At 38.1% G+C, this 18,887-nt stretch overlaps 5 protein-coding genes across 5 annotated transcripts; all 5 read left to right on the forward strand.

Moving 5' to 3' along the window:
* Positions 1-2,325: 2,325 nt before the first annotated feature.
* Obp5 (odorant binding protein 5) lies at positions 2,326-3,931 on the forward strand. Its single transcript, XM_017910160.1, has 5 exons — positions 2,326-2,391; positions 2,668-2,743; positions 2,822-2,910; positions 3,000-3,111; positions 3,846-3,931. The coding sequence occupies exons 1-5, from the start codon at positions 2,326-2,328 to the stop codon at positions 3,929-3,931; spliced, it is 429 nt and encodes a 142-aa protein (XP_017765649.1).
* A 1,156-nt stretch (positions 3,932-5,087) lies between these two features.
* Obp6 (odorant binding protein 6) lies at positions 5,088-7,207 on the forward strand. Its single transcript, XM_017910162.1, has 6 exons — positions 5,088-5,159; positions 5,237-5,318; positions 5,827-5,915; positions 6,307-6,418; positions 6,492-6,599; positions 7,023-7,207. The coding sequence occupies exons 1-6, from the start codon at positions 5,088-5,090 to the stop codon at positions 7,205-7,207; spliced, it is 648 nt and encodes a 215-aa protein (XP_017765651.1).
* Positions 7,208-10,083: 2,876 nt separating this feature from the next.
* Positions 10,084-11,857, forward strand: LOC108554787 (uncharacterized). The gene is made up of 5 exons (XM_017910159.1): positions 10,084-10,159; positions 10,873-10,963; positions 11,044-11,138; positions 11,463-11,580; positions 11,668-11,857. Exons 1-5 carry the CDS (start codon positions 10,118-10,120, stop codon positions 11,727-11,729), a joined length of 408 nt encoding a protein of 135 aa, XP_017765648.1. The 5' UTR covers positions 10,084-10,117; the 3' UTR covers positions 11,730-11,857.
* A 1,149-nt stretch (positions 11,858-13,006) lies between these two features.
* On the forward strand, positions 13,007-14,156 carry LOC108554785 (uncharacterized). Its single transcript, XM_017910157.1, has 5 exons — positions 13,007-13,140; positions 13,454-13,544; positions 13,632-13,723; positions 13,800-13,917; positions 13,983-14,156. The coding sequence occupies exons 1-5, from the start codon at positions 13,099-13,101 to the stop codon at positions 14,048-14,050; spliced, it is 411 nt and encodes a 136-aa protein (XP_017765646.1). The 5' UTR covers positions 13,007-13,098; the 3' UTR covers positions 14,051-14,156.
* A 268-nt stretch (positions 14,157-14,424) lies between these two features.
* Positions 14,425-17,233, forward strand: LOC108554761 (uncharacterized). Its single transcript, XM_017910135.1, has 5 exons — positions 14,425-15,284; positions 15,930-16,032; positions 16,174-16,265; positions 16,342-16,459; positions 17,111-17,233. The coding sequence occupies exons 1-5, from the start codon at positions 15,243-15,245 to the stop codon at positions 17,182-17,184; spliced, it is 429 nt and encodes a 142-aa protein (XP_017765624.1). The 5' UTR covers positions 14,425-15,242; the 3' UTR covers positions 17,185-17,233.
* Positions 17,234-18,887: the final 1,654 nt, after the last annotated feature.

The raw sequence follows: 18,887 nt of genomic DNA on the forward strand, positions 1-18,887 counted from the left end.
AACAAATTATAAAAATTTGCAAGAAAATTATCTCTCGAACCTAGAAAGAAAATTCAAGAAAAATTGGCAAACTTAAAAATCGCAATTCTATCAAACAAAGGTACCAGGGAAGTATAAAAATTCGCAAGAAAATTGCCTGTCAAGCCTAAGAAGAGAACAAAAGAAAAATTGGCAAAATTTAAAAATCCCAATTCTATTGTACAAAAGTACTATAGAAATTATAAAAATTCACAAGAAAATTGCCCCTCGATCCTAAAAAGAAAATGTAAGAAAAATTACCAAATTTAAAAATCGAAATTCTATCATCATACAAAAGTACCAAAGACACGACAAAAATTCGCAAGAAACTTGGCTCTTAAATCAAAAAGAGAACAAAGGAAAAACAGCAAAATTAAAAAATTGTAATTCTATCATACAAAAGTACCAAGGAAATAAAAATTCGCAAAAAAATTAGCTCTCGAACGTAAAAGAAGAAAAAGGAAAAATTATTACCAAAATCTTCAATCGCAATTCCATCGCAGAAAAGTACCACGGAAGAAATAATTCTATATAAAAATTCCGAAGCTCGATGAATGCGATTTGAAAGGGAACCGGACAAAAGGCCACCCCTCGAAGACGGGGAAAAGGAGAGGAGAAAAAAGACGCGAAGTGGAGCTCTCCTCGGGGCTCGTTCGAGCATACGACGATCAGGTGGAAACGAATCGCCGGGCGATCGAGTCGAGGGGGTGGAAAAAATGTAATTATCGAGTCGGCGAAGAGTGGCCCACGAACTAATGGCCGCGGGGGGTGGCGGTGCTTTCTGGCCAGATGCTCCTGTTTTAAGGGTGTCTCTCGAGATACAAGGGTTCGACATTAACGCGAGTCTTCTGTCGGTGAAGGGGGTTGGAGACAAAGCGAACGACCGGACAGAACTTGCTTCGTACAAGTTGGACCGTGCAAACCACCGTCAGGGGGTGAGTCGAGACGGTGGCTAGCATGATCGCGGCTGGGGGAAGCTAGCGCTAACTATAATGGAATAATTTGTCCGTAGTAACCAGTGGAAGCTCGCCTAAAGGATTTTCAAGCTCGATCGTGGAAAATGTGGAATTTTTGAATAAATCCGAGGGTGTGATTAAATAACTGAAAATAGGGGTAGTTTATCGGCAAAGACTTTAGCAGAATATCACTCTGAGCGATTAAAATATTATTTACTTTTTATACAAATAATTTTCCTACATTTTAATTTTTAATGTTGCAATTAATTTTGCTACATTTCTGAATTTCCCACCCTCTAAATTAACGTTATCGCGGAAATATAAAAATATAAATATAAAATTGAAGAATAAGAAGAAATAGCAAACACCGTGCAAACCACCGACAAGGGGTGATAGTCGAGACGGTGGCTAGCATGATCGCGGCTGGGGGAAGCTAGCGCTAACTATAATGGAATAATTTGTCCGTAGTAACCAGTGGAAGTTCGCCCAAAGGATTTTCAAGCGGAATTATGGAAAATGTGGAATTTTGGAATAAATCTGAGGTTGTGATTAACACTAGGTTTGCGGACGCTATCTGTATACCAATTTCTAAAGACACCTGTCAAATTGACAGGTAAAGAAAACCACGTGTCTTTTTTTTACAATTAATTTAATTTAAAAACAATTACAATATTAATAGTCTTAATATAAGTTAACTAAATCTGTTACCATCTTATAATTGGAGCAATCCTTCAAATTGACGGGTTCCGTAAATCTAGTGTTAAACAGCTGAAAAGAGGGGTAGCTCAATCGGCAAGAATTTTGGCAGAATATCACTCTGAGCGATTAAAATATTATTTACCTTTTTGTAAATAATTTTTCTATATTTTAATTTTTAATATTACAATTAATTTTTCTATATTTCTAAATTTTCCACCCTCTAAATTAACGTTATCGCGGAAATATAAAATTATACATATAAAATTGCAGAATAAGAAGAAATAAAGTGGAGTCGTAAAAATGCCGAGTTTAAAACAGAGCTGCTACTTAAAAAGTTTGATAATCAACGAGACGACAATTTAGTGGTCGAACCTGTGTTTTAATTCTCGTTACATGAAATCAGCGAGTTTCTTCAAATTGAAAATCACCGGCTTCCATTGTAATTCGTTAGCGAATATGAAATTATCGAATTATCTCTGTCCAGCCGAGAGTCATTATTATCTACAACTTCTCGTTAAAGACGGGAGATATATAAGGAAAGGATCGATCGATGATGTCCTGAGCTGCTCGTCATCGAAAGACGAGTTCGATTTATTTCTCGCTTTGTCTTCATCATTCGCTCGTTCGGTCTCTTTTAACAAAGAATTCGAATATGTATGTCAAACAATTATTTCTCATTACGCTGCTCGCGTTCGTCGTGTTAAGACCAGTGGCAAGTGTAAGCTCCTTTGATTTTTCATAATAAAAATTTTCATTTTCCAGTGGCGTGAAAATTTGACTCGACGGAATATTGAACATCGAATAGAAAAATTTATTTCACAAAATAACAAAAATTCCGCGTAAACCGTGCCTCGCTCGAGATCTTAGGGTAACGTGTCGTACATTCGTCTAAGCATAACAAATTCTATTTACGTTTTACGAAATATCAGAGTCGCGACGAATGGAAAATAAATAACGATAAAATTAAAAATATTTACCAATTAATGAATCACAGGTGAGCCTCGAACAGATGGAGAAAATGGCGATGAACTTGCGAAAGTCGTGCTTGAAAAAGATCGACACGACAGAAGGTGAGTAAAAGGATCATATGGAATCGATGGAAACTGTTCTTGGCTAAATTCAGACATTTATTTTGCAAAAATACACAGCATTGGTGGATGGGTTCAGACGCGGTGAATTCCCTGACGACTACAACCTCATGTGCTATACGACCTGTATCATGAAGTTATTACGAACTGTGAATATGACTAGAAATAATATGTGAAATTTCGAAATTATCTGTCGAATGATCGATTAATTCGCCCCGTTCGACGCGTGTTCGTCTAGTTTAAAAATGAAAAAATGGATTTCGACATGATGATTAAACAAGTGGAGCTCAGCATGCCACCGGAAAATCTACCTTCCGTAATTGATGCCATAAACAAGTGCCGTCACGTAGGTAAGGGTAATTAGACATTTTAATATTTGTTCGTCGATTAACAATTAAGAACAATTAACAACGAAACACAGCTAATTAGAAATTATTAAGATACTAAATCACGCAATTACTTGGTACTTATACTATACACTGCACTTCGGGATTTGTTTATTAAATAATCTAGGTATTAATTTTATTGAAATAATGTAAGCTATATTTGAAAAGTTTCTCGGATGGAACCAGATAAATTAATATAAATGTCAAGTCAGTTTTTACTCTCAGTTTCGTTATATGAGGATTTAAATACGTATCATAGTAGCATCCGAAAATTCGAGTCTTGTAATATTTTTTGAACAAAATACAGGGTGTCCCAAAATTCGAATGAATATAAAGTGTCAAAAAATTTCAAGATTTGAATATTGAGCCATTTGTGTGGTAAAGTGTTGACAAGAGGGAAAATAGACACCGTGACAGCTGTCAGTTCAGGGTTATTAAAAATGGAGCGATTTTCATTCTTGAGGAATATTTACAATTTTTAATTAAAAGCCTGTGTTTTCTATCAAAATTACTTCCTGCGTGTATTTTTCGTCACCCAATACTAATCTCTATAATTAATATAATTAATTAGAAAATTGACCACGCAGAGACTCGAATTTCGGATGTAAATTCGTTCCGTTTAGGAACTTTTTAGACACAAGCCTTGCTGGAAATTAGAATTTTCCCTAAAACTATAAATTCTCGCCAATTATACGCAGAATACACCGGCGACGAGTGCCAGAAAACGTATCAGTTTGTGCAATGCTACTACAAGCAGGATCCTACATACTTTGCATTCCCATGAAAAACGGAATTCGCACGCCTAATTAAAGAAACAATCGACAATGTAGAAACATCTTATATATTTTGAGCAATAAACATCTGAAATCGAGTGGAATTTTACGTAAATTCTTGTGAGCCTCGAGAAAACGAAACCTAACTTAGAATGACTCAAATTTAAAAATTATTTTAACCATTCACAACGCCACGTAACATAGAACTCGCACTCGTATCTTATTTTATTTCTTCGTCACTGTATCATCGTTCATTGCCAATCACTCACAGTAATTACAATAAAAAATACAATTTCTCAGCAAACAAAATCCCAGTTATAACCAGTTAACACGTTGACTGGCATGGTGGCCACGAGTGACCGACGATACTAATTTTTTAAAGTCACATTTCTTTCGTTCTGACCAATTTTGGAATATTCGAACAACGAAATTAAATAAAGATTCTTTCAATAGAAAATATTAATAATTTGCTACATTTGCTACACACGGGGCTATATAGAAAACAATCATTTCTGTCAATAAGGGAAACGCAATGACATCAGAATAGGTTAGCGAAGATTGATGAGGATTCGGTCCTACGTTTTCCTCGGTGGACTTCTCTGCAGTGCATAGTATGTTTTCTCTTCGCCAATCTAGATTCTCTCCACGACACAACATTCCACATATAACCACCTAAGTGCCCCATAAGTTCTCCATCCCTTCCTCAACCACTCCAAAAATCACTCGACTGATAGCTTCCTTCCCGCGAAGAGTCAAAGAAAATTATCGTACTGTCAAAAACAACAGTCACAGGATACCTATTTTCCCACAATAATGATTAAATGGACAACGTAATCCATTACGTGGCGGCGTCACTCCTCCCTTTCCGGCTTGCAGTTAACCTCTGAGGATCGTGCACGAAAAGTGGAGGTTTGCAGATTAATTATTAACCAAAGCGGTAATCACGGGCCGGGCCTTGTGTCATGGCTACGAGACGCAAAAATTCTTCTTTCTCCTACCGCCACGGGTAACGCGCTATAAAAGAGGATGTTCAGTCGTGTCGCGTTCGATTTACCGCGGCCATTACAGAGGGAACTGCATCCGCCATTTTGTTGGCGTCCGAAACACCGAGAAGCTAGCTCGCCTGGTACCAAGCCCCGGGTAAGGAGAACGACCGAAGGGCACACGATGAAGGGACTTAACGTCCTCCTGCTGATCGCGTTGCTGCTCGTCCTGCTGGCGATCGAGGACACCGAGAGCGTGAGTTGATCGAACCTTACCCCGTTTTCGCAACTGAAATTCGCCATTCGTACACGTACGCACTTTCCCGTGTGCAGAAAAAGATGACCATCGAGGAGGCCAAGAAAACCCTGAAGAACATGAGGAAATCGTGCAGCAAGAAGACCGACGCTCCTAAAGGTACTTTCCTCGGAGGGGTCTCCTGGTCGAGATGAGAACTTTTCGAGATCGTACGAACCAGTGATGTCGAAATCGAACGGGGACATGGGCCACGAAGCGCAGTTTTAGTCTGCGAGTCGGAGACGAGAAATTTATTCGTTAAAGAAAACTTAGCGAACGAGATAAGATCGTTTAAGTATATCTGAAAAATAGTTCTCTTTCTTTTTAAAGATTCTGCTTTATTCTTCGTTCGAGTAAACTTAGCTTAAAGGCAAATCGCGAGCCGCGCGTTTGACGTTACTGGTGTAAAGTAACCACTATTTGGTACCAATTGGTACTTCGCTGAGAGATAGTTGGATATCGATTTCGACGAAATTCCGTGGGTAAATGAGAAGACTATTTTCAAATCTTTTCTTTGGGACAAAATTTAGTCGAAATCGTATGTTAACCTAACTTTATTCGGGAATGTACTCTGAATACCAAATATCTTCTGGAATACGGTACTAATTCCTACATGGTTTGCGTACAGAGCTTTTAGATGGGCAGCATAGAGGCGAATTCCCACCTGACGAGAGGCTAATGTGCTATATGAAATGCATCATGATATCGAGTAAAGCGGTGAATAGAATTTTCCAATTCTTTTCCTAATTTTTTCTTTTCGTTTTTTAGTTCAATTTAATTATATCATACTTCGCAATAATAAACGTGCTACATGAAATGCATCATGGTATCAACAAGTAAAGCGGTGAATAGAATTTTCCAATTATTTTCCAATTATTTTCTTTTCGTTTCTTTTCCGATTTAGTTATATCACATTTCGCAATACTAAATGTGCTACATAAAATGCATCGTGATATCGAATAAAGCGGTGAATAAAATTTTTCAATTATTTTCCAATTTTTTTCTTTTTCGTTTCTCTTTTTTTTTCGATTTAGTTGCATTATATTTCGCAATAATAAATGTTATTCTTTGAGACGGTTAATGGGAAAGGAGACACGTTTGTTCCCAGATGAAGAACGACCAAATCCAGTGGGACTTCTTCATAAAGAACACGAAAATCTTATTGCTCGACGAATATCTGCCACGCGTTGAGCACATAGTCGAAGTGTGCAAGAAAGAAGGCAAGTAGTCCCGTGTATTAATTACACGAAAATACTCGCGAATCGTGATTCACGATCCTTTGTACAATTATAGTGACAGCAACGGAGAGCTGCGAGGTCGCGTGGCAATTTGGCAAATGTATCTATGCAACGGACCCGGAGGTGATTTTTAAAAACGATTTCATCGAAAACGACACTTTGGGTGCAGTAACTTCGTAACAATCATCTTAACTCGATTTCCCTCAAACCGGTAAAACGTGGCCTTGAAATTACGCGAAACCCAGCAAAGTTCCATTCCATTCGAACGCTCCTGTTGAAATTTCGCGTAAGATCTGTGTGCAATTTTACTCTGCCAAGGATTAACCTCTGCAAATCTCTGTCTTTATAGAGTTTCGTTTTTTCGTGGTAAGAAATAACGAGGAAACGTAGTGTATTTCGTAACTTTGTATCGTGGGTAGTAATTTACAGACCGGTACGATCCTAATTGTTGTAGCATCTTCGAAATCGCATTAAGTATCAGTCATTATTAAAAATTCCTGACAAATCAGATCCCTGTAATTGTCAGTGATCATCGGACATGTTCAATTTGCCAAATGACTTCTAATACTTGTGAAATCTGCTACAGCTCTACGTAACCCCGTGAAGAACACGTTAATGGCGGACTCGCGAGACCATCGACGAAGCAGGAGGAATATCGAATCGCATGCACGTCGCCATCTTCGTCGTCGTCGTCGTCGTCGTAGTCGTCGAAAAGCAGCCACGGCAGTGTGCAGAAATTCACGGACCAAACCGCAGTGCAGAAGAGTGTAAGGGAAACTATCGCCGACGTCTCATTTAATGACCGATCATCGATCAATGATAATTAAGAAACGGAAATTGATTACGAAACGGAAATTATTATGATTTTATCATGGGTCTAGGAACGGACTGATGGACGGATTCCTCCAAATTCAAAAGCTAGCTTTTGAATTAGACTAGTTCCTAAACGCTATGATAGCATGAAAATGTATAATGTATGTAAGATAATATAAATAATTCTAGTATTATGCAAATTGAGCACATTCTTCTCCGATATCACATCCTATGGTATTCCTATAATCGACTAGTCTGACGTACGAATCCACGAAGAACTGCGCGTTCCTGTAATTATCTTTTGAAAATTATATATTTCTCATTTTATATACAGTATATTCAAAGACTTCCTCAATTTTTTAACATTCCTGTTGCTCATTGTAATTACCAATGAATATGTCTGTAATTATAAATCTGTAATTATTCCTGAAATTATATTTTTCTATTTCATCCAACGCCATTGCAATTTTACAAGTCATTACCATAAGTGTTCATTTCTGTGTTAATTCTACGGATAATTTTTGTACGTTTGTTAATAAATAATATTCCAAACCCATTTCTACCACTGTCCGAATTTTCACGCAGCTTTTCGCGAAAGCTGCCAATAGTATTCCATACCCATGATGTGTGAATATTCAAAAATTTTCTATTCTCACGGAGAATTAATTTAAAAAGATATTAGTCAGCTGCATGATTCTTCCTTTATGTAACATTGTCGTACAATTGTCCACGAATCCAATTATATTTATTAAAAGCCACGTTTGCCTTTGAATTAAAGGAAGACAATTACAATTAAGAAATTACTCCGGCGATGCATGCGGAAAATAATCGTGGCCGCGTAATAATCAACGTTGCGGAGAAAAATACGATGATCTTCGATTATCAGTTAGTAAAGAGGGGGATGAAACATCGCCCCGATTTTACAACTTTATGATATCGCATCGGCGAGATTTATCTGCAGCGCTCGCAGCCATGCAGTCTCATTCGGCCAGACAAATTTATAGTCCATTGGTAGGATCGATTAAATATTTTGATCGGCCAACGATGAGACCGGTTTCCGCGGATTAAACTCACTCCTATCGCGGCCACGGTAACGTTGAAATTAATTCCAAGCCATTCGTCATCGGCCCTTAATCAACGGAAAAACTTATTCCGGTTCTAACGTCGAACTGGTTAGCGATACTCCCATCTGCACCTCGATTTAAGGGAACTTAATCCCTCGAACGGGTCCCATTAGCGTTAAACGATGGCCTAATCGATGTAGAAAATAGTGATCGAACGAATTTTCAGTGCTCGATTAATTACAGAATTTTATTCGGTTATAAAAGGGGCCACATAACTATCGGCCCTGGAATGGAGGATGGAACAAATCAACCAAGTTCCTACGCACTCTCCAGGCTTAAAATTATAACACCATGTCGTTCTGTAAGATCACAGAGATTATAACAGTCTAATCATTTAAAAATCGCGATAGGAAAATGGCAAAAGGGAAGGAGCAGAGATAGAAGAAGATAGACATTGACGACTTGAAATGACCATAACTTTGAAACCAACCAATGAAATTTAAAAATTCAAATGCCATTTTGTAGACGAAAATCGATACTTTTATTCCACTTCGAAAAAGAATATAGAAAAGATGAATTAATGATCGTAATTATTTAAAAATCGCGATAGGAAAATGGCAAAAGGGAAGGAGCAGAGATAGAAGAAGATAGACATTGACGACTTGAAATGACCATAACTTTGAAACCAACCAATGAAATTTAAAAATTCAAACGCCATTTTGTAGACGAAAATCGATACTTTTATTCCACTTCGAAAAAGTATATAGAAAAGATGAATTAATGATCGTAATTATTTAAAAATCGCGATAGGAAAATGGCAAAAGGGAAGGAGCAGAGATAGAAGAAGATAGACATTGACGACTTGAAATGACCATAACTTTGAAACCAACCAATGAAATTTAAAAATTCAAACGCCATTTTGTAGACGAAAATCGATACTTTTATTCCACTTCGAAAAAGTATATAGAAAAGATGAATTAATAATAGTAAAAAAATAAGAAGAAGGGGAAGATGGGAATGTGTATATTCAGAAATAATGCATACCTACCCTAACTAGCCAATAGCGCAGAAAATACTATCAACGATATTATCAACAAGAATAATAAATATTTTGTTTCTTCCTGTAAACGTTAATTTGTTCGTAGAATAATTTAAAAATGGAAAATAATTTCCCGATGGCAGAAGTTCCATCTGAAGAAAACACTTTAGTTCCTGCAGGCTTCCAAGAACGGTATTGCAATAATTACAGACGATAACGAGGCTGAAATGGAACAGAGTAATTAGCCAGTTAATTGATGCCGTCCATTTGAATTCTGATTCACCTTTTCGCCGCAAAAATATGTCTAAAAAAAGCAGAAATCATTCCCACGCCGACGCATTGCATGCTAATGCAAAAGGTGTCAGCGAAGGCCTGAATAAATCGCGTCCGATCGCACTTATCGATCTTTGAGCTTCGCGAGTTTCGTTTACGAGTGATGAAGAGCAGATCTTAATCATCCGGCGACAATTATCCTTCATGGCCTAACGAGCAAGGCTTATTTTCCTGCTGCACGTTAGAGCAATCAAGGGTTATCGTTTCTCGCGTGGATAAGCCAGAAATCGGTCGTCTTTTAGCTGATTTTTATCAAAATAGTTACATAAAGCGCAATTATGTCTCTTCCTGCTATTTCGTAATGAGATCTTAACGCCTCGCGAGATTGGACACATATTTGCACCACCGTTGTATAAATATGACGTTCACGCGTCGACAGCCATCAGTCAAGTATCTTCGTTTCTGTGAGATTTTCTGTGGTAAAACAGCAAGATGAACGCTCTTTTGGGAATGTGCTGTGCCTTCCTGCTCGTGGTGAGTCGGACGACGTGTTCCTTAATTTCGCATTCGTTCGACACACGATTGCGATCTAGAAGATTCATGGAAGAATGGTACAAGTGCGAGTTTATGGGAGAAGGAGATAAGTACTCGCAGGAAACGAGACGTAAGACCCGTGTTCAGTCAGAGGATTTCTTTGCAAATTTGTATGCATTCGCGAACATATATATTAACGCATTCTTTATTTTATTTGATACAGGAAGATTTGCTTTATGAAATTAGTATCACGTTACCGTGCAGAATTTGCGAAATTTGCATAATTTGTAATAAATTATTCATAGATATGAGGAGCAAGACAAAGTTCGTCATTTGCGCCATTTTTGTCTGAAATCTATTTTGATTTCACTCCTATATGTTATATTTTTACTCGATTCGATTATTCGATTATTTACGGCCCCCTTGACTCAGATACTTGGGTCTCGATAAGAATATGAAATTAAAGAATATTTTGTTCTAAGTTAAATTTATCAAACGACTTTAATCGCAATTAAAATTCGAATGGATATTAGAAACTATTTTTAAGGAACCCCGTTATGAATTTTGGAAATGAGATTTCTCATAGATTCGATGTTTCAATATTTTTTAAGAACAGTGAAAGGAAAAATGGGAAAGGAAAATGGAGGATCGAAAGATTCGGATTAAATGCACAAATATGTAACGATAAAATATATATGTGTAACAAATTTTAGGGAGTGGCATATGCAAAAATGGATGACGAGGTGAAGGAAGTTTTGAAGCCGTTCGTAGAGTCTTGCGTCGAAGAACAGAATATTTCGCCGTGTAATTATACATAATAATTACATCTAGAATTATTCGATTCTCTTCTAACGCGATATTAAAACGATCTGTCTATTTTTCAGCGGATATGGAGAATTTCGAAAATCATGATATAGAAGGTGAGGAGAGGAAGAAATTGGGATGCCTGAAAGCTTGCGTGATGAAGCGTATGAATACGGTAAGTAATCCTGCCTATCTTCTTTGCAATTATTTTTCAATTATACAACAAAATAATCCGATTTATTTAGATCTAATCGAGAATAAATAGAAAAAGAAAGCGAAATTATTTTGAGGGTATATTATTATTTATTATACCTCTTATTATATATTCTATCATTCCCAATTTTATAAAATTCCTATTATTAATCATTTTCTATTAAAATAATATTCTATAAAATTCCTATTATTGATAACTTTTTATTAAAATAATATTATATAACATTCCTATTAAAATAATTAATCGTCGAAATATGTTGTCCGATAAAACGGTGGTTATTTTTAGTTGGTGGATGGGAAACCGGTACCAGAGAACATGCAAGAGTTCTTGGACACGGCAATGGCAAAGACACCAGAAAAGATACCAGATGCAATGGAGAAAGCTTACCGATGTGCAGAAGAGGGTGAGTAGCAAATTGGACTAGACAGAAACGAAACCATTCCTTCGTCGAATTCGGACTGCTAATTGATTCGGCACTGATTAATTTCAGTTAAGGACATAGCCGACGAGTGCGAGCTCGCGTTCGACATAACGCGCTGCCTCGCAGAGTAATTCCGATTACCCTGCCGATTTCTCAGGTAAAAAGCAATCTGACCTATGCGACAGAGAGGTAAATAAAATACGGTGCAATTGTAAGGATACGAAATAAAAGGCAATGTATTGAATGTTAAACATTGAAACGCCGAAGAAATTACTTTTAACCCTGTCACTCCTGCAGACGTATAACGTCACGCTACAACATGGCTGCCGGACTGCGAACGTGATACAACGTCCACGAATTTCAAAGCTGTTAGAGCTTAGAAAATTCTTTCTGAACGCAATCCAACTGTTCTGACTTATCATGTCATCTTTTAGGATAAGAGAGAGAATTTTTTCAATACAATCCCTGCATTATTCTGCCCCCTGTCAAAAATATCGCGAGACTATGCATTTCACGTCTGCATGCACATCATAAATCTCAGTTTGGACAGCCCTAATTTTCTAAATATTTGCTGTCTAGAACAATACGTAAAATATTAAATTTATAATATATAATAATAAACAAAGAAATTTGCTTGGTGGTATTTTCTCAGTGTAAATAAATAAAATATTTAACGACTTCTGAACTTCCGTATTCATCTTTATCTCCTCAGGTAAGCTTATAACGCACGATATTATATTTTGATTAAGTCTTTATCAGATTTAAACAAAAATAAAATTTGTTAAATTAATTCGGGACAGGGAGTTTGCTACTCTCTTTGTAACTCAGGAGTGAGAAGACTATATATCACCCTTCACGACTAGGATACTTATTCCTCGCTTTCCAAATCCAATCGAATCAACGAAATATTCGATCTACAATCGTATGTACTGTGATAATGTTATTTGTAGACGATCAAGAAGACTTATCTCGACAAACATCTTCACACGAATAATATACATTCCGTGTGTCAGATATATTGCATGAAGAGAACATGCTTTATTTCTGCTCTCTTGACTTGTGCACAAAAAGACCGCATGAATTCGAATAAAAATGAAGGCAGAAGCTTCGTCGTGTGTAACAAGTATGATTTAATTGTCGTAAAATTATCGGTAATTAGCAAACATTATCTCCAACTAATTTCGCCACAAGCGAATATACTCGGAATCATTTAATTCGCTTTTTTTCTCGTCAGCGTCGAGAGGCATACGAGTAGTTACTGACAAACAGATCACCGGAGAGAGATATAGATGACAACTAATAATTCTTACTTCAACCAATAATTACTGGAGAAACATTTTTCAATCGGGATGCAAGATATCCGAAACAACCTGACACAGACTTTTTGCCATCGTATTTGCAATATAAATATGGGCAGTATTGGCCAACGAAACGCAGTCGTCGAGGTATATCTTCATTTTACGGAACGAGCTTCACTGTTTGTCAAAGAACAACTCCGAGATGAAGGATCTTCTGGTTACCGTCATCATTTTGCTAACGGTCGTAAGTGAACTGTTGATCGATTACTGTTGAATTTGTAATTCTCATCTCTCAATTCCCATCTGTTTGCGACTCGATTTATTATCACACTAACGTTCCTCCTCGCTGTGCATAAGTATCCCGGGATACCTTCCACGACTTGGACAAGCGTGGACACAGCTCTACACCTTGCGAGATATTTGCAATAATCTTCGAGGCAAATGCGATACTAGCAAGTTAAAAAGAAGAATTTTTACAAATTACATTGATAGAAGTTACTACATAGAGGATGATTTGTCCGTCAAGAGTTCTCGATTAAGGTCTGTTCGTTCTTCAGGCAGCTGCTCGCGCGGACTTCAAGAGCAGATACATAGATGGAGTGAAGGACTCGATCGAACCCTGTGCGAAAGAAAATGGCCTAACTGGACGTTAGTATCGTAATTATACTCGGGTAATGAAAGAATAAGATAAGGGAAGAATTGGTAAAGTAACGAAGAAATATTCGAACACTTCAGAGAGCCCAGAAGATATATTTGACAAGGATTCAAGTACAGGAGTGGACCAACCTTCGTGTCTACGATCATGCATATTAAAATCGAATGAACATGTAAGTGATCTGAAGTATAGTATACAAGAATAATAGGAAGAGACATTTCAAACAAAAGAAATAATATATATTTAAGATAAAAGATTCGAAGTTGAACGTTGAGGTTATAAACAAGTTCGTAAGCCACGTGTTCGCTGGGCAACCGGATGTGATCAAAACTCAGCAAGAAAACGTGGCAAAATGCATCGAAGAAGGTAACTCAGGTATAGCTGTATGTTGGAAAAGTATTTCCTCGTTCACACTGCTTCGTTCGTTTCAGTTAAAAACGTGCAGGAAGAGTGCAAGATGGCGTACTCTTTCATCCAGTGTATGATGGACAAGTTTTAGCAAGCTAAAGAAAACTTGGAAAATGATTTGATAACTATAATCTTTTATCATAGCGTTATGACGGAATTGTATGTAACAAAATACACCATAGTTTAGAGATGAATAAGTATAATCTTCCTTAGTTAGAAAAATTTCTCGATGAGACTCCATTCCTTTTTCTTTAGTGTAACCAAATTTCGTCATAATCACCTAATTCGTACATCTCCAGAAGAAATATTATCACCTCTAATACTACTTCAAATATCATGCTCTAAGAAGCTTTTAATCTCTTCTAATCAAACTTTTCAGAGCAGGACACCTCGCCATTTAATGGCAATTTTGACTCTCTTTTTATTTAAATTAAGTACCAAATTTTCCAATTTTTAACACGATCGAGAGATGTATAATAAGAAAGAGAAAACTACAGATCGTCATCTTACCTAGTTCATTATAAAAAAATTTTTAATGATTTATCTCTAGATCAGGTACATAATGGTTCTAGCCTGGAACCACCCCTTGATCTTTAACACCGGTATACCGGTGAAAGAAGTCATCGTGATAATTTTCCAAAAATCATTCTTGATTTCCCATCGAATCAGCCAGTACCGTGACACCGTATTTTCACCCCTTTTCATTTCCCTTCGACAAATCGGGCAAATAAATCATTGCCGAGGAAGCCGCTATCGCGTGGCGGGCATCTTCAATCTCCTTGGCTGTTGCACGATCGATTCTGAGAATGCGAGAAGGAGGAAGAAACAAACAAATCAGGCAATGGTCGATTGCACCGTCATTTCTAGCCCCTCGTTCGCCAGCCAGGGCCAACTCGCCGAGATTACAGTACACGGCGACGCTATTATTACAGGATGGCTCGTTCGATCCTATAATTTACACTGGACAGTGCACCTTCCATGATCATCGAACACACGACAAACAATCATTTTTTTGTGACAAATTTGACGCGTACCGCCGTTAATTAGACGTGTTTCGGCCGTTCCTCAGCCAGCCTTACGTAAATTCACGAGGATCGGCTAATTATCTTGTTTCCTGCTGTACGCCGTCATACCCTAACACCTGCTATTGTCCCAGCTGGTTACGAATATAAATAACGTCCCGAAGGATTCACTGTTACACACAGTGATACACCACAAAGGATACGTACGCCAGACGATCTTGTTCCAGGGAATTAAGTCTCGTTTCTATACATCGTCGCAAGATGAAGACCCTTTTGGCTGCTACTTGCCTGCTAGCCGCTGCGGTGAGTCTCGATTCTGTTCCTCGATTCTACTTCCCTTTCTTCAATTTCTCCATTTCTCCTCCCTTTTCGTTTTGACATATCAAGTCAGAAACGACGCATCCTTCTTATCCATATTTTATACAATGGAATAATAGAGTTTCTAGACAAATTAATTGTTACGAAGAATTTAATTTTGGGGAAATTTTCGAGGAGTATTCGATGAGAGATTTATAGATTCTTTAAAATATTAAATTCCTAATAACGTACCCTTCTTATCGAGATTTTGTAGGATAATAGAGCCGATTTTGGGGAACGGGAATTTTCATTATAGAGTATTAATAGCAAATTTTAGGAAAGCAGATTTGGATGCTCTGTACTTTAACGATTTTCTAAACCTTATTATTTCTGGGAAGAAAAATATGTGGAATGTAATATAAAGAAATTATGACAAAGTCTCGGGGAAAATAAAATTTCGTATAGATATTTCTTTGTTTACTTTCTAGAAGTGATTTGAAATCTAGGATTTTGTTTTTCCAAGATGACAGTTTGTTGGGTATGGTTGGGTAAAATCTTCGAATAAACGGTGTCTCTTCGTGGGATAGACTAGGCAAGAAGAAGAAGACATTGATTTATAAATTGAAAGATAATCGAGAATCTCCTTTGCAGACGCTCGTGCGCGGTATAGATCAGGACAACATTATGGCAAAGTACATGGAGTACTTGATGCCGGATATAAAACCATGCGCTGACGAGATGCACGTGACAGAAGGTGAAGACCCTTGCTTCGACTCCTCGAGATATATCTCAAAAGCCTCGGCTAGAATATGTCGCCTTTTTAAACATTTTATTTCGTAAAATTCATATGGGAAACCGAGGAAATTTATCCTTTGTTGCAACTATCGCGTTTCAGAGCAAGCAACGTATATCCAACAACCCAAGACCGAGACCGACATGAGGCAAATGGGTTGCATGAAAGCCTGCGTGATGAAGCGAATCCAGATAGTGAGTTTTGTCATTTAAATAATTAATTATGTACAACCGTGAGTCTCAACGTTTGCTCTTAATTTTCCTCGTCTAGCTGACAGGCACCGATCTCCACTTAGAGCCAATATACAAGATGATCGAGGTGGTGCACGCTGGTAACGATGACGATATCAAACTAGTGAAATCGATCGCAACCGAGTGTCAGGAAACTAGTGAGTTGCATACTTTATTCCTACTAGCGACTATATTAAAAAATCCCCGAATTCGAATTATTTCTGCTATTAGAGAGTCTAGGGAAAAATTATTACAACGATATCTCGTGACGTATCGTCGCGATAAAAATTCGAATTCTAATTATTTCTGTCACTAGAGAGTCTAGGGAAAAATTATTACAAACATATCTCGTGACGTATTGTCGCGATAAAAATTCGAATTCTAATTATTTCTGTCACTAGAGAGTCTAGGGAAAAATTATTACAACGATATCTCGTGACGTATCGTCGTGATAAAAATTCGACTTTGAATTTTTACGAACGTTCCTTTATCAGGAAAGGAAGGAAAAATATAGAATAGTATATTCCACACGAAATAATAATAAGAAAAATATTCTTTCTCCTCGCGCCTAAAAGCGTTCTAGAACAGATTGCTGTTATATATATTTGACACCGACTGTACCGACCAACGTAGGTTCTTCTTATTAATCATTTTTCGAATTCAGAGTATCCGCAATTTAAAGACGCGAGTTCGTAATAATAAAAAGATACCTAATACTCGTTCCTGGAACGTGGCGCAATTTTCATTGCCAATAACGTTCGTAGATACGTTATTTATTAACGCAACACCCGTTACTTGCCCTGTTACAGTCAAAGGAGAGACAGACGAGTGCAACATCGGCAACAAATACACCGATTGTTACGTACAGAAGCTTTTCACTTAATAATCCAGTCTACCAGAAGCGATTCGCCGAAGGCCGCAAACTTGTAATCACTCGAGTTACCACGTGTACTACGTTTAATAAAATGATGTAAGAGAGTATGACTCGCGCATCCTTCTCTTTCCGCCTTCATGAGTATTCATGCAGCCGATCCACGTCGTGCCTCCATTCCTTTTATCGCCGGTAACGCGACAGAATAACGAACAGACCTTCCCTGACGATCGTCTCAACGATCAGGACGTCCCCTGCAACCCTCAATCGCGATTTCCAACTGGAGGCTCTAGTAGCCTCTACGGCAGCTTCCGATCCGTCGATCGGCTGTCGAGGATCCATCTGTCAATCGTATTTAAGAAACACGTCGCGAATTCGACGCGGATCCGATGCAGATTCAACGACCGTGAAATATTGGTTGACACAGGATTGGCTGTCAATGGACTTTGCTTTGTTTCGAATAACTTGTATCGAGTTTGGGATTTGCATATAGTGACGTCATAGAAAAAGGTTTGAAGAGATGACAAGAAGCACCCGTTGACTCAGTTATGGGACAATTACAGTGATATAAAGAGTACGACGTTCTGCCAACTCTCGAACAGAGACTAAAGCGGATAATTAAGTATAGTTATGGAAGATCTCGCGAAGGTATAACACCATGAAATTGCACTGTGCAGAATGCTCTTTATTCGTGTCCTGGAGCGGATATATATATATATATATATGTGGGACTGTATGTAAAGGAAGGGGTACGTTTTGGAGAAATATTGGTTGACACAGGATTGGCTGTCAATGGACTTTGGTTTGTTTCGAGTAACTTTTATCGAGTTTGGAGTTTGCATATAGTGACGTCATAGAAAAAGGTTTGAAGAGATGAAAAGAGGCACCCGTTGACTCAGCCACGAGATAATTACGATGACATAAAGAGTACGACGTTCTGCCAATTCTCGAATAGACATTAATGCGGATAACTACGTACAGTTATGGAAAATCTTGCGAAGATATAACATTGTGGAGTTGCACTGTGCAGAATGCACTTTATTAGTGTCCCGGTGTGCATGTATATATGGGGGACTGTATGTTAGGGAAGGCCTATGTTTTGAGGAAATATTGGTTGACACAGGATTGGCTGTCAATGGACTTTGCTTTGTTTCGAATAACTTGTATCGAGTTTGGGGTTTGCATATAGTGACGTCATAGAAAAAGGTTCGAAGAGATGACAAGAGGCACCCGTTGACACAGGGTTGACTGTCATTAGTGCATTTCGGACGTTGACGATGATCAACGTCACAAGCGGTCCGTGCAACGACACTTGGCGATATCTCTCGATCCACGCTCGATCCAACTCGATCCAACTCGATCCATGTCGATCCACGGGGACACTGAGAGCGACTCGAACGAGGCTGTCGCATTCCCAACTTAGCATTCCGCCGGTTCGTTCGCGATTCCTTCGGAAATGTATCCGGCGTCTGTAATCGCTCGCAAAGCCGACCATTTGCAAAAGTGTCTTCGTGTCTTCCCTTACGTCGCGTAAGGTCGGCCGTAACTTTATTCCATCCTGTATGCCAGCCAACTTCGACCATTACGGGCTACATTATACCGCCTCACAACGTGAGCCGCTTACGTTAACGCGATGCTTGCCCGGCTTTGACTACGCAGTCTGTTGCGAGTCGAACGTGCAGAATTTTTGCAGATTACGAGCAACGAGAGGAGAG

Source organism: Eufriesea mexicana, unplaced genomic scaffold (genome assembly GCF_001483705.2).
Source record: "Eufriesea mexicana isolate 0111107269 unplaced genomic scaffold, ASM148370v2 scaffold54, whole genome shotgun sequence".
In the NCBI taxonomy this organism is placed as follows: Eukaryota; Metazoa; Arthropoda; class Insecta; order Hymenoptera; family Apidae; genus Eufriesea; species Eufriesea mexicana.

Excerpts from the sequence above, each read along its gene's own strand:
- Obp5 (XM_017910160.1), top strand. The coding sequence starts at position 2,326 with ATGTATGTCAAACAATTATTTCTCATTACGCTGCTCGCGTTCGTCGTG. Across the intron at positions 2,392-2,667 it reads TGTTAAGACCAGTGGCAAGT|GTGAGCCTCGAACAGATGGA; the intron begins GTAAGCTCCTTT and ends AATGAATCACAG. Across the intron at positions 3,112-3,845 it reads AAACAAGTGCCGTCACGTAG|AATACACCGGCGACGAGTGC; the intron begins GTAAGGGTAATT and ends AATTATACGCAG.
- Obp6 (XM_017910162.1), top strand. The coding sequence starts at position 5,088 with ATGAAGGGACTTAACGTCCTCCTGCTGATCGCGTTGCTGCTCGTCCTG. Across the intron at positions 5,916-6,306 it reads TCATGATATCGAGTAAAGCG|ATGAAGAACGACCAAATCCA; the intron begins GTGAATAGAATT and ends GTTTGTTCCCAG. Across the intron at positions 6,419-6,491 it reads CGAAGTGTGCAAGAAAGAAG|TGACAGCAACGGAGAGCTGC; the intron begins GCAAGTAGTCCC and ends GTACAATTATAG.
- LOC108554787 (XM_017910159.1), top strand. The coding sequence starts at position 10,118 with ATGAACGCTCTTTTGGGAATGTGCTGTGCCTTCCTGCTCGTG. Across the intron at positions 10,160-10,872 it reads GCTGTGCCTTCCTGCTCGTG|GGAGTGGCATATGCAAAAAT; the intron begins GTGAGTCGGACG and ends AACAAATTTTAG. Across the intron at positions 11,581-11,667 it reads TTACCGATGTGCAGAAGAGG|TTAAGGACATAGCCGACGAG; the intron begins GTGAGTAGCAAA and ends GATTAATTTCAG.
- LOC108554785 (XM_017910157.1), top strand. The coding sequence starts at position 13,099 with ATGAAGGATCTTCTGGTTACCGTCATCATTTTGCTAACGGTC. Across the intron at positions 13,141-13,453 it reads TCATCATTTTGCTAACGGTC|GCAGCTGCTCGCGCGGACTT; the intron begins GTAAGTGAACTG and ends TTCGTTCTTCAG. Across the intron at positions 13,545-13,631 it reads AGAAAATGGCCTAACTGGAC|AGAGCCCAGAAGATATATTT; the intron begins GTTAGTATCGTA and ends CGAACACTTCAG.
- LOC108554761 (XM_017910135.1), top strand. The coding sequence starts at position 15,243 with ATGAAGACCCTTTTGGCTGCTACTTGCCTGCTAGCCGCTGCG. Across the intron at positions 15,285-15,929 it reads CTTGCCTGCTAGCCGCTGCG|ACGCTCGTGCGCGGTATAGA; the intron begins GTGAGTCTCGAT and ends TCTCCTTTGCAG. Across the intron at positions 16,266-16,341 it reads TGATGAAGCGAATCCAGATA|CTGACAGGCACCGATCTCCA; the intron begins GTGAGTTTTGTC and ends TTCCTCGTCTAG.